The sequence below is a fragment of the Nansenia antarctica genome (genome assembly GCF_963989245.1).
Source record: "Nansenia antarctica genome assembly, chromosome: 3".
NCBI classification, from domain to species: Eukaryota; Metazoa; Chordata; class Actinopteri; order Argentiniformes; family Microstomatidae; genus Nansenia; species Nansenia antarctica.
This window is the reverse complement of record NC_137688.1, coordinates 13,213,682-13,225,354: the sequence shown is the minus strand read 5'-3', so window position 1 is coordinate 13,225,354 and position 11,673 is coordinate 13,213,682. Positions and strand designations below refer to the sequence as shown.

The 11,673-nt window shown below is 46.2% G+C and overlaps 1 protein-coding gene across 1 annotated transcript; it reads right to left on the bottom strand.

The window, feature by feature from the left end:
- Positions 1-5,156: 5,156 nt before the first annotated feature.
- Positions 5,157-10,468, bottom strand: tbx22 (T-box transcription factor 22; the record flags this gene model as incomplete). Its single annotated transcript, XM_080525447.1, has 7 exons — positions 10,386-10,468; positions 8,985-9,086; positions 8,616-8,790; positions 7,302-7,466; positions 6,224-6,288; positions 5,817-5,902; positions 5,157-5,710 (listed from the first exon to the last, which is right to left on the bottom strand). The coding sequence occupies exons 1-7, from the start codon at positions 10,406-10,408 to the stop codon at positions 5,157-5,159; spliced, it is 1,170 nt and encodes a 389-aa protein (XP_080381573.1). The 5' UTR covers positions 10,409-10,468.
- Between the last annotated feature and the right edge of the window lie 1,205 nt (positions 10,469-11,673).

The window sequence follows — 11,673 nt, the reverse complement described above, 5'->3', positions numbered from 1 at the left end:
ACACAGAGACACACACACACAGAAAGCTGGATCGTTCATCAGTCCACTGGTGTGTTGGACTCCAGAGGAGGATCACAGACACTTGGCCTCTACTTAAACCAATCAGGGGGTTTTACTGAGGTGAGGAGCAGAGTTAGAGCTGGCTGTTTACACCTAGTCTGAGAGAAGGACTGAAGGACAGGACTAATGGAGGGAGGGGAGAGTCTGGATCTAGAGGAGAGGAGAGGAGAGGAGGGGGGAGGAGAGGAGGGGGGAATGGAGGGAGAGGGGAGGAGAGGAGAGGAGATGAGAGGAGAGAAGGGGGGAGTGGAGGGAGAGGGGAGGAGAGGAGAGGAGAGGAGAGGAGGGGGGAATGGAGGGAGAGGGGAGGAGAGGAGAGAAGGGGGGAGTGGAGGGAGAGGGGAGGAGAGGAGAGGAGAGGAGGGGGGAATGGAGGGAGAGGGGAGGAGAAGAGAGGAGAGGAGAGGAGAGGAGAGGAGGGGGGAATGGAGGGAGAGGGGAGGAGAGGAGAGGAGGGGGGAATGGAGGGAGAGGGGAGGAGAGGAGAGGAGAGGAGAGGCGAGGAGAGGAGAGGAGAGGAGAGGAGAGGCGAGGAGAGGAGGGGGGAATGGAGGGAGAGGGGAGGAGAGGAGAGGAGAGGAGAGGAGAGGCGAGGAGAGGAGAGGCGAGGAGAGGAGAGGAGAGGAGAGGAGGTTTTACCGGAGCGAGACCTGCAGTTTGATACGGCAGAAGTAGACTGTTTGATAGAGCAGCAGAAGACTGCTTAATAAGCTGTTAAACTGCCTTTGCTTTTCACATTACTTGCCAAGTGTAATTGAATTTCAGCCACAGCTGGTTTCACTTTCAACTTTACAGCTGGGCTCAGTCACGTCCCATAAGCTGACCTGATAAATAACCTGCTTTTATTGAGTTTGCAGAGAAAATAGGGTCCAGTACAAACCTCCATGAGAAAAAGAGCCAATACAGGCAAGTCTGGAGGGCATGGAACTGCACTGGTGTGCGTGTGTGTGTGTGTGTGCGCGCGTGTGTGTCTGTGTGTGTGTGTCTGTCTGTCTGTGTGAGTGTGTGAGTGTAAGTGTGTGCATGTGCATGTTTCTGTATGTGCTGTGTGTGTGTGTGTGTGTGTGTGCGCGTGTTTCTGTGTGTGTTTGTGTGTGTGTGTGCGCGCGTGTGTGTCTGTGTGAGCGTGTGTGTGTGTGTGTGTGTGTGTGTGCGTGTTTCTGTGTGTGTGTGTTTCTGTGTGTGTGTGTGTGTGTGTGTGTGTGTGTGTGTGTGTGTGTGAGGCAGCACCTATACAGACCCCATTAGGAGATAACTGACCCGTGTGTGTCTCTGCTGGTGGATGATAATCTAATGAAGATAGAGTATATTTACACGTCCCCCTGTCTGCTCAGTGTGTCTCCTGTTTCAGGATGTCATTTCACATGATTGGAAACAAATGACTCCCGGGTCACATTTCCCCCACCGTATCACCTGTCAATCACTCTGAACACTGAGGCCTGGGGACTTCCCAGTGGGCCAAAGCTGGTTGAGTCGACGTTGTTTCCATGTTATTTCAGCCACCATGTTCAAGGTAATTACATGGGCATGGAGTGCATTATCAACATGGAAAACTAATTGACAAAACCAATAATTTGTGTTCCTGAATAAATTCATACATTTGAAGTCGTAAAACGTTGTTGATTTTCACCAAACTTAAACTACGGGTTTAAAACCTTTGTTAGTTTCACATCTGATGTTGCTCTATAACGTTCTGTTAAATGTCAAAGCTTGACGATGAGCTGATGTTTGTGTGTGTGTGTGTGTGTGTGTTTGTCTCACTCTGTGTGTGTGTGTGTGTGTGTGTTTGTGTTTGTCTCACTCTGTGTGTGTGTGTGTGCCCGTGTGCGTGTGTGTGTGTCTGTGTGTGTGTGTTTGTCTTACTGTGTGTGTGTGTGTGTGTGTGTGTGTGTGTGTGTTTGTCTCTGTGTGTGTGTGTGTGTGTGTGTGTGTGTGTGTGTGTGTGTGTGTGTGTGTAACAGGGGAAGTCCTAATGAGAAGCAGATCCTCTAATCCTGTGTTATTGACTGCCTGGGGAGAGAGCAGCGCGGCAGCAGCATTCTGAGAGCCGCCATGACAGGTGGGCTGATTGGATCACATCTCTCATGTACGACCAGTTTACTTTGAGACTTTATTCAATAGCAGGTGCATAGTTAACCCACGGCTGTCGGTATGAAGGCAACGACGATTAACTGACGTCTTGAGACAAAGCCTGGGCTGTCTGATACAAACCCACCTGACCTGTCAGAGAATACCCCCCCAATGCCCCTCCGAAAAAGTCTAGATTCATCAATTAACGACTTCCTGCTATTTCCACATGGCACACACGTTAGCTCGCTGGCATGCACGGCTCTGACAAGTAAATTGCTGTTCGGTTTTGAGCGTTTGTCGGGAAACGGGCCATTTCCCCCCGCTTTGGCTAAACCTCTGTTCCGTTGCGCCCCACCGGCCGAAGGAAGGAGGAATGATCCAGGGTTTTTCGGAGCTAAAGGCAGGAATTATCACATCAGCGGGCTGGCCGGGTGTGGCTCTTCGGTTGGACCAGCAACAACAAAAAAAGACTCCCACCGCTACCACACTCCAACCCTAGTCTACGGCATCTTTAACTCCATCTGAGGGTCCCTTTAACATCCGTCTATTTGTAATCACAACCATCCACCACCATGACAGTCGTAAACATAGCTGATGGAAACGACTCAAAGTATCGCATTTTCTGGTAACGCTACACGTTATAGTGCTTTGCCGCTTGTTAAGTCTGACGTCAAAAGTGACGTTTAGCCATTTCCGGGTCCAAACCAGAAATTCCCCGCACCAGAGTACCTGTGAACTACAGCGGTAGAATGACAGTTTAATCGTTTTTTTAGACTCGGATCTATTCATACAACAAGGGACACAACACTTTCCCGTTTTCTCCATATTGTCAGGGTATTTGAGCCTCGGAAAAGCGCTATATAAATATAATTAATTATTATTATTATTATTTCGGCATTTCGAAGACAGCGCCTCAGCCAACGTTGGACCCGGAAACACGTCACGACTTAACAAGCGCTCTGCAGCCATGTTACTTTCTGTTGTTGTCTTCTCCCCCTCCCAACCAAACACACACACAGAGGTTTGTAGGGTCATATCGATCTCCTTCCCCAAGTCCTTCAGCTGGATAGAAGGCTGCATAAGAACAATCTAGTTCACCGCCATATTTCTCTGATTAGCCTATTATCCATAATAAAGTGCGGTAATGGAAACTGCCTGGCGGGGTCCTGGAGGCTGCTCCCAGGAGCCAACAACACACGGAGACCTGATGAGCTCACCATGTGATCAGTCGAGGGCGTCCAAGCCTGCGATAGAGACTGAGATCAGCTCTCTGTCATGGGTTCTGGTGTGCAGGGTAACGGTCCAACTTGAGGTACCTTACGACACAGCGTAACTCACTCTTTTACAAGCATCGATAATGATAAATCTCTCTCTCTGTATCTATCACTATCTACATAACATGAAGGCATGGTAGGATACTGCAAAATGTGGTTTCAAAAGCATTTTTTCTTTATGTAGTGGCATATACAGTATATCACATATATTATTTGGCGTTTTGACTGAGATATACATAGTATATTCATATACACAGTTCAGAGAAAACAGTTTCATTATTCACTCTGTCTACACGTCTTGTAGAAAAGATGATGGACACTGATGTGGCAACCATCAGGTCAGAGGGACGCAAACAACATATTTTCTTCGGCACTGATGGTCAATTAAAAGAAACATACAGTACCAGTCAAAAGTTTGGACACACCTTCTCATTTAATGGTTTTTCTTTATTTATATATCATTTTCGACATTGTAGATTAATACTGAAGACACCAAAACTACAAAAGAACACATGGAATTATGTAGTAAACCAAAAACTGTTAAACAAACCAGAATATATTGTATATTTTAGACTTTAGATTCTTCAAAGTAGCCACCTTTTGCTTTTTTTTTAGTGGTTTTCTCCCACATATTCCAGAGAAGAGAATGCTGGGTGTTGTTCACAGTTTCCGTTTCCATTGACTGACACACACACACTCAACCAAGCTGATTGAGAGAATGCCAAGAGTGTGCAAGGCTGTCATCAAAGCTAAAGGTGGCTACTTCGAGAATCTAAAATACAAAACATATTCTGGTTTGTTTAACACTTTTTTGTTTACTACATAATTACATATGTGTTCTTTCATCGTTTTGATGACTTCTATTAATCTAGGTAGAAAATAATCATAAAAAAATAAAACAAACATTGAATAAGAAGGTGTGTCCAAACTTTTGACTGGTACTGTATATCACACATGTACTGTACAGTATGTTGTCACATACCTCAGTCTTACGTTGACACTGTCTGTCCCAATATTGTAATAGTCTGTGGCTTAGACAGGGCAGTGGAATGCTAGATCTGAGGCAGTCGGAGGCTGGTGGAGGTAGGAATCGGAGGCCAGGGCTCATTGTGACGCATGGAATGGAATGAGGAATGGTATTTCCGAACACACGTGTTTGATACCTTTCCTTATTCCGTTCCATGCATTTACATCCAACCTCCACTGGTCTTGTGGAGCTTACAGCCAGAGGCACACTCACACTCAGGCTGCATCTCAAATGACACCTTAGTATCCACTAAGTGTACTACTTTTGGCCAGAGCCCTTACATGGGAGCCCTTTTTATGGACTCTGGCTAAGTGTACACGAGTGTAGAGTGTAGAGGGGTTGTTGGCTCTGATTCAGGTCCATTGTGTGTGCTGCTGTTCAATAAAGCCATGTCCATTAAAGCTTGCCATTCACACAGCGCACTTTCTCTCTCTCTCTCTCTCTCTCTCTCTCTCTTTCTCTCTCTGCCTCCCCCTGACAGCTCACTCTCTTCTTGTGGTCTGGGAGAGAGAGAGAGAGACTACATTCACTGGTGCAGCAGTCTGGCATGGGCCTGGGTCTGGGTCTGGGAAACACAGTCACAGTCTGGCAGTCTCAGAGGGACTTAGGAGGGTTTAGGATTCGGTGGAGACGGTTTGAAGCTAGGCACTTAGCGGGCTGAAGTTGGTGTTGGGGGGGGGGGGGGGCATGGGGGGGGGGCGGGGGGGGGCTGAAGGCACCGGGTGCTAGAGGCAGTGGTTGGTCGGGGGCCAGGGCACCTGGCGAGGGAGACAGTCTGTGGTACCCCCCTCCGACAACTTGGCGGCGTGGCGAGAGAGAGTGCTGAGGTGTGGGTTGAGGGGAAGGCTGTAGCGGTAGATGCAGTAGGGGGGTGCGGCGTCAGGGTGGTGAGGGTGGAGGCCGGGCCCCCGGGCGCTGTGAGGAGGACCGTGCAGGGGGATCAGGCAGGGGGAGGGGGCCCCCGGAGGTCCCTGGAGACACGGGTCCCTGTAGTGGGGGCCTTTCTTCCCCTGCAGCGCGGAGAGGAGGGAGAGGTCTGAGAGGGGCGACACGGGGGAGAACCCCCTCAGTCTGTCTGCCCCGGGGGAGAAGTAGGCTCTGCCCGCCAGGGGGGAGACGGGGGAGGAGGCCTTGCAGCAGAGGGGGAGGCCGAAGGCGTGGAGGCCGGCCTCCTGGCAGGAGAGCGAGGAGAGGGCGAAGGGGTGGGAGGACGGAGAGCAGGAGAGAGGGATGAGACTCTTCAGAGAAGAAGCGCAGCTGGCTGACGACCCGGAGCCCCCTGCTGACAGAGACACAACACAAGAGCAGGGTGTTAGCATCGACGCCATAGCGACGGAGGGGATGTTGTTATGAATGTGATGTGGGGGTGAGGGGGGCTGTGGCACCTTGAAACTGGAAGGTGAAGGGCTTGAAGTCCAGACTGAGGGGGCTTCTCCAGGGGTAGGACTCCAGCAGGCCATCTAACACCCCCCTACACACACACACACACACACACACACACACACACACACACACACACAAATGGACAGAAGGACAGGGGTCACACATACTGTATATCACTCAATAAACCAGGGCCATGTTTCCCAGAGCCATCATTGGATCCCATAAGTTTCATCAGATCAGTACCACCCCTGCACTAAAGCTTCCAAACAACATAGAAATGTTCTCTCTGTGAGTTAAGTCAAATCTGGGCAACGTTTTGAGCTATTTTAACAAGCTAGCGAGACTCTCTGGTGTAAAATGAGTATTAATGTCCTGTAAGTGTTTATTTTCCAGATTGAGGGTTCTGTACCTGTTTCTGCCCGGGTCTCTGAAGCCCTTAGCGAACGGGTTCCTGTCGATCTTCAGCTTGGTGATCTGGCCCAGGAGAGAAACCACAGTATGGTTGAGTATTAGCTGTTCTGTGAATGACCTGCAAAGCTAACAATGACATCAGTTTATGGGAGTGTGCAGGGCAGTCGGCCTGTCCCTCTGCGACTACAGATCCCAGCAGCACCCAGGGCGGGCAGCCATGTTAAACATGGCTCTGGGAGCAGGGACTCGTTACTCCAGGTTTTATACGCTGCTTTAACGGCTGTGGACTCCAGCAGTCAGCCCAGTCACAGCCAGTTACTGGGCTTCTGTAATAATACGTTCTCCGCTCGTAAAACGGACCCTGATGAAAAGAGCTGGCAGTCCCTGGAGAGGGCTCTGTTACCAGAGGGACGCCAGCCAACAGTAGGGTCAGCTACCCTGCACACACACACACACACACACACACACACACACACACACAACACACACACAAATCCTAGAACTACAGCAGAGCAGGCCAACACACACATTCATACACACTCATGATGTCCACACACGCACATACACACACACACACGCACACACACACACACACACACACACACACACACACACACAGACACACCTCTACACACTGAGACCCACAGGATTCTGTTCAGACCACAGCAGAGTAAGGCAGCAGTCACATGACTGAGAGAACAGAAGGTTTGATATGGTATTGGGACGACAGCAACACCAGACCAGAGGTGGTGAATAAAACACCAGAACACCGTGAGGAGTCATTCAGACCCTACGGTGTAGCCACAGACATATGATAAGTGCTCTCTGCATGTTACTGATACAAACATTAACTCCAAATCTAATTCATTGAGAATTATAAAGTTATATTCATGTCTCAGATGAAACAAAACACAACTTTGGAATGTCTCTGCAGCTTTGAGCAGAGGAGAGCCAATTGCCAGTACTTTTGGAGAATTCTCTGGAATAGACATGATTATTCCATGTGAAATAGCAACATCCGGTTCTTATGGGTTGTCATTCACAAGCTGTTTGTTCTGATAGGTGGAGGCAGTTACCTGTTGATTCTGATAGGCTGTAACAGTGGTGAACTCGGTTTCTGGGAAGGAGAAGCTGTGCACGCCCTCGGACGGGAGAGACGGCATCTTTGACAGGTCCGTGTGAGGCTCCTGCCTTATGACGTGCACACGTGGCTTGTATTTGTGCATCGACTGCAGAATGATCTGGATAATTCGAGACAGAGATCTTAACACCAACCACCAATGTAAGTTGTAACAGAAATATAATGAACAGAACAGGCATTTCTATCTGCTGCACTGTATTTCAAAGGGAGGCTCCACTTTTTAAAAGTTGTTTCCTGGTTTTAAAGGTATTACCTCGGCAGTTGGATTTTGCTTAATTAGTAACCATATTCCATTTAGCATTACTTATATTTTGTAGCATTGTCTGTTTTGTGTCTATAGGACAACAATCCCCAACACCCACAGACTCTCAAATCCGACTCCTGTCACAGCATGCAGTATCTCCTTCTGAAAACACTGTCTACATAAAATACATTTCAGTCACTTTTTGATCTACTTTTGCATTTTGTTATTGTGTGAAAATATTAACATTAAATTCAGACTGATAATAAACTGACAGTCTGCATTTAATTCTTTACAATCAGTTTTTGATCCACTTTTGCATTCTATTATAATGATGAAAACGTGAACATCAACATTGATAAAATGTAATAAACTGACAAAAATACAAAACATATAATATCTACAGAGGATGTTGTTATAGGTACTGGCTTGACCTAAGAGATATATAAATAAAATCCAACTACCCAAGTAAGCAAAACTAAAACTATCTTGGGGAAAAGCTGTGTAAAACCAGAAAAAAACATGTTAAAAGACTAAATCCCGTATGTATTATGGCAAGCAATGTTTTATGGCAACCTTATACTGGCAAAATTACTTTCATAACCGAAACTAATTAAACGGTTTGATACTGTGAATTTGTTAACATAAGCGAGATAAGAGAATCTGTGTATTCCCAATATTTCAGACATTATTCGTGAGCTTAGAATTATAAGGTTCTATCTCCGTTTAGGGCAGTTCAGAGATATTGAGCGTCAAAGTTTTTACATTCCATTATGTTTTGTGAGATGGAACCTTTGTATTTTAGGAATTACTAACTAAAACATTTCAACATTTAAAAAATAACACCACACAGACATTAATAAACACCTAATGGATCAGATTATGTAAAAAACTCAATTTTGACAAAAAATGAGATAGAACCTTATAATTCTAACGTCACGTATTGTCGCCTTTGATTGCCATAATAATAGCAAAGCAAATATTCGGCCTTCAGTAGAAATGACCTACATGTCCCTTGTCGTCCATCTCGTTGTTGGTGAGTTTGACGCGGTCAAAGCTGATGACCTGGCGCATCCACGTCTCCCCCGCGCACGGAGAGTCCGGGTGCACGTACAGGCGCGGGGCGATGCACGAGTGGTCCGTGTTCCCCGCCACCATCCACTGCGAGCTGTGATAGACGTACCTGAGTGGACAGATACACTGCTTTCAATTTGCTTAACAAGATACGCTATCGGGTGAGCTTTGTCTTTTGCAAGCTTTGGCCTATGTGATAACAATTAGGGCCAAATCAAACGGAACACACGCGCACACACACACACACACACACACACACACACACACACACACACACACACACACACACACACACACACACACCTGTATCGTTTGTAGTCGACGGGCATGACATCCATAGCGATGTAGTAGTGCTGGCACGGGTCCAGGTTTCGCACCTTCACTCGCACCGACGGGAACATTCTCCTGACAAGAGCACAGTTTATTGGTATTATTAACCAAGATAATAAATGCCCTATAAATATTGATATTAATAATTTCCTATAAAAAAAAAACGGGTATTAAATTATCTGCAGAATTTTTCATTTCTAGCTAAAGGGGGAAACACAGATTTATCTTGGTGCTTTTGGTGACAGACAGTTGCGCGTAATGAAACACCGCAGTGAAAACAGAGAACTTCTTGCACAACTCCGGTCAAGGTGAAGTTCAAACCAAAGGGCCACGAGGGCATTCTTAGCTGGTAAGATTTATTGCTTTAGAATCATAATCGAATATTGTTCATAAAATACATTTCAGCAAGCAGTAAATAATTGATTCGTTACAAATCCTGCAACGTATTACTGCCACGGCCAACTTCGGTCCGAAACTATCAAATGAATAGAGCACGAATTCCATAGGCCATATGTAGCCTATAAATAGTTGGATATAGGCTATGATATCGTTATAGCCTGATACACGGACCGTGTAACACGGTGTAATATAATAATATATATAGGCCTACTGAAATATGTAGGCTATTGCAACAATAAAGCAGGCTAATTAGAAAAGATTGGATTGAAAACGCTTCAGCATTGAGCAAAAATGTAATTTTAAAAATATATTATATAAATCATAAATAAAAGGTTATATTTGATCAAAAACCAAAATCTTTAGATGAATAATGTGATATGTTAGTCTAAGACCTAGTGTTTTTTTTCCCTATAACATATTTGTTGTTCTCCAGAAAAGTGAGTTGACGGCTGAGGAGACTGTTATATGCATGTGAATCATACATAGGTTGGATTTAAAATGTCTTAATAGCGAACATGTTATTTTTTTCGATGTGTTAATGATGGGATGTGTTAAAAACGATGTAGAATTATGCTGTGTGCTTTTGAACCATAATAAAACAATAAATAAATAAAAAACATTAAAACACATACACAAAACATTAAACAGATAAGAATTTGCTAAACCCATCTTTAAGAGAACAGTTTACTGCAAATTAAACCAAATTAGCCAGTTTTTAAATCAGATTTTCATCAGCCTTTCTAGTTTCTAGTTAGACTAGTATGAGTCTTATGATCAAATCAGTGTGTGTGTGTGTGTGTGTGTGTGTGTGTGTGTGTGTGTGTGTGTGTGTGTGTGTGTGTGTGTGTGTGTGTGTGTGTGTGTGTGTGTGTGTGTGTGTGCGTGTGTGTGTGTGTGTGTGTGTGTGTGTGTGTGTGTGTGTGCCTGCGTGCCTGCGTGCCTGCGTGCGTGCGTGCGTGCATGTGTCAGGCTTACCTGCCAGCCTTGGTGATGATCATCTCCGTGCCGATCTCATGGAATCTGTTCCACAGCTCCGAGCCCTGCAGCTCCACCCGGACTTCTCTGCCCAGCTCACACTCACTCTGCCCGGGCTTACAGACCTCTTTCTCCGGGTCACACTCACTCTCGCCTGGTTTTCGAGCTTCTCCTCCCAGGTCAGATCCAGCCTCCCCGGGTCTCCTCGGAGTCGAACCGGCCTTCCGTTTCTGCTCGGTTGGATGATCTTTGAGAAATGAAGGAGACAATTTTGATGAGATGTACAGTAAATGGACAACATATATTAAATATTAGTAAGATGTGGTGCATTATTTCATGAGCAATATACAAGCTTTTTACAACTGTGGCCTGACATGTTGGAGTCAGGCAAGGTCGAGTTAGGACATTTGATCAAATAAAGTGTTGCGGGAAGACAATTCATTGCTATGATTATTTTAGATTAAACTCTTAACTGCTGTATTCTTATATCAATTTTTACAAAAAGTATGAATGATAATGTTTCTCATCATTTTACGAACACTCAAACAAAGTTGCTGTTCAATAAGGCCTATAGTTTTCTGTTCTTCCCCCAAGCAAAAAGTATAGCTATAGCAATATGCAGTGTAGAATTCCTATATTTAAAAAAATAAGGTACAAAATTGTAACCCTTAGTAACATTTTAACATTTAGTTATTAGTTACATTTCGGGAAAGGCCTATATATGGCGTAATAAAGGCAAGCAATGCGCGCGGTCTGACTTGGAGAGGTGCACCGACCGTGTTCCTCCGGCTCGCGTGTGATGGTGCTCGAATCGGTCCCGGTGTCTCCCGTTGAACTTACATCCTTTCCGTTCTCTATTTTCATCCTCTTACACGTTTTACCGACCAACGCTTCCACCGAGAACGCGTGGGCCCGCGAGCTCAGACCTTGCATCCTGGCACGGGTCAGTCTCCTCTCTCGGTCCGACTGAACTCTATCTGTTCTCCGCCACATCCAGGACCGAGTGCGTCAGCAGTACCGCTGCGAGCCTCTGCAGCCCTCTCTCCCCCAGGGTCCGTAAAGGCGATTAGCTGACCCTGTGTGTCCCCATGTCTCCGAGGCTCGCACATGAATCTAAATCCCCGATTATTTGCCGATGTTTCCTCCTTCCTTCCTGCAGCCACCCGATTCCCCCGTTCAGTCTCTCCTCTCTCTCTCTCTCTCTCTCTCTCGTTCTCTCTCGTTCTCCCTCCTCTCCCTGTCTCTGACAGCCTCCACAGTAGAGGAGTTCCTGTGTTCCTCACAGTCC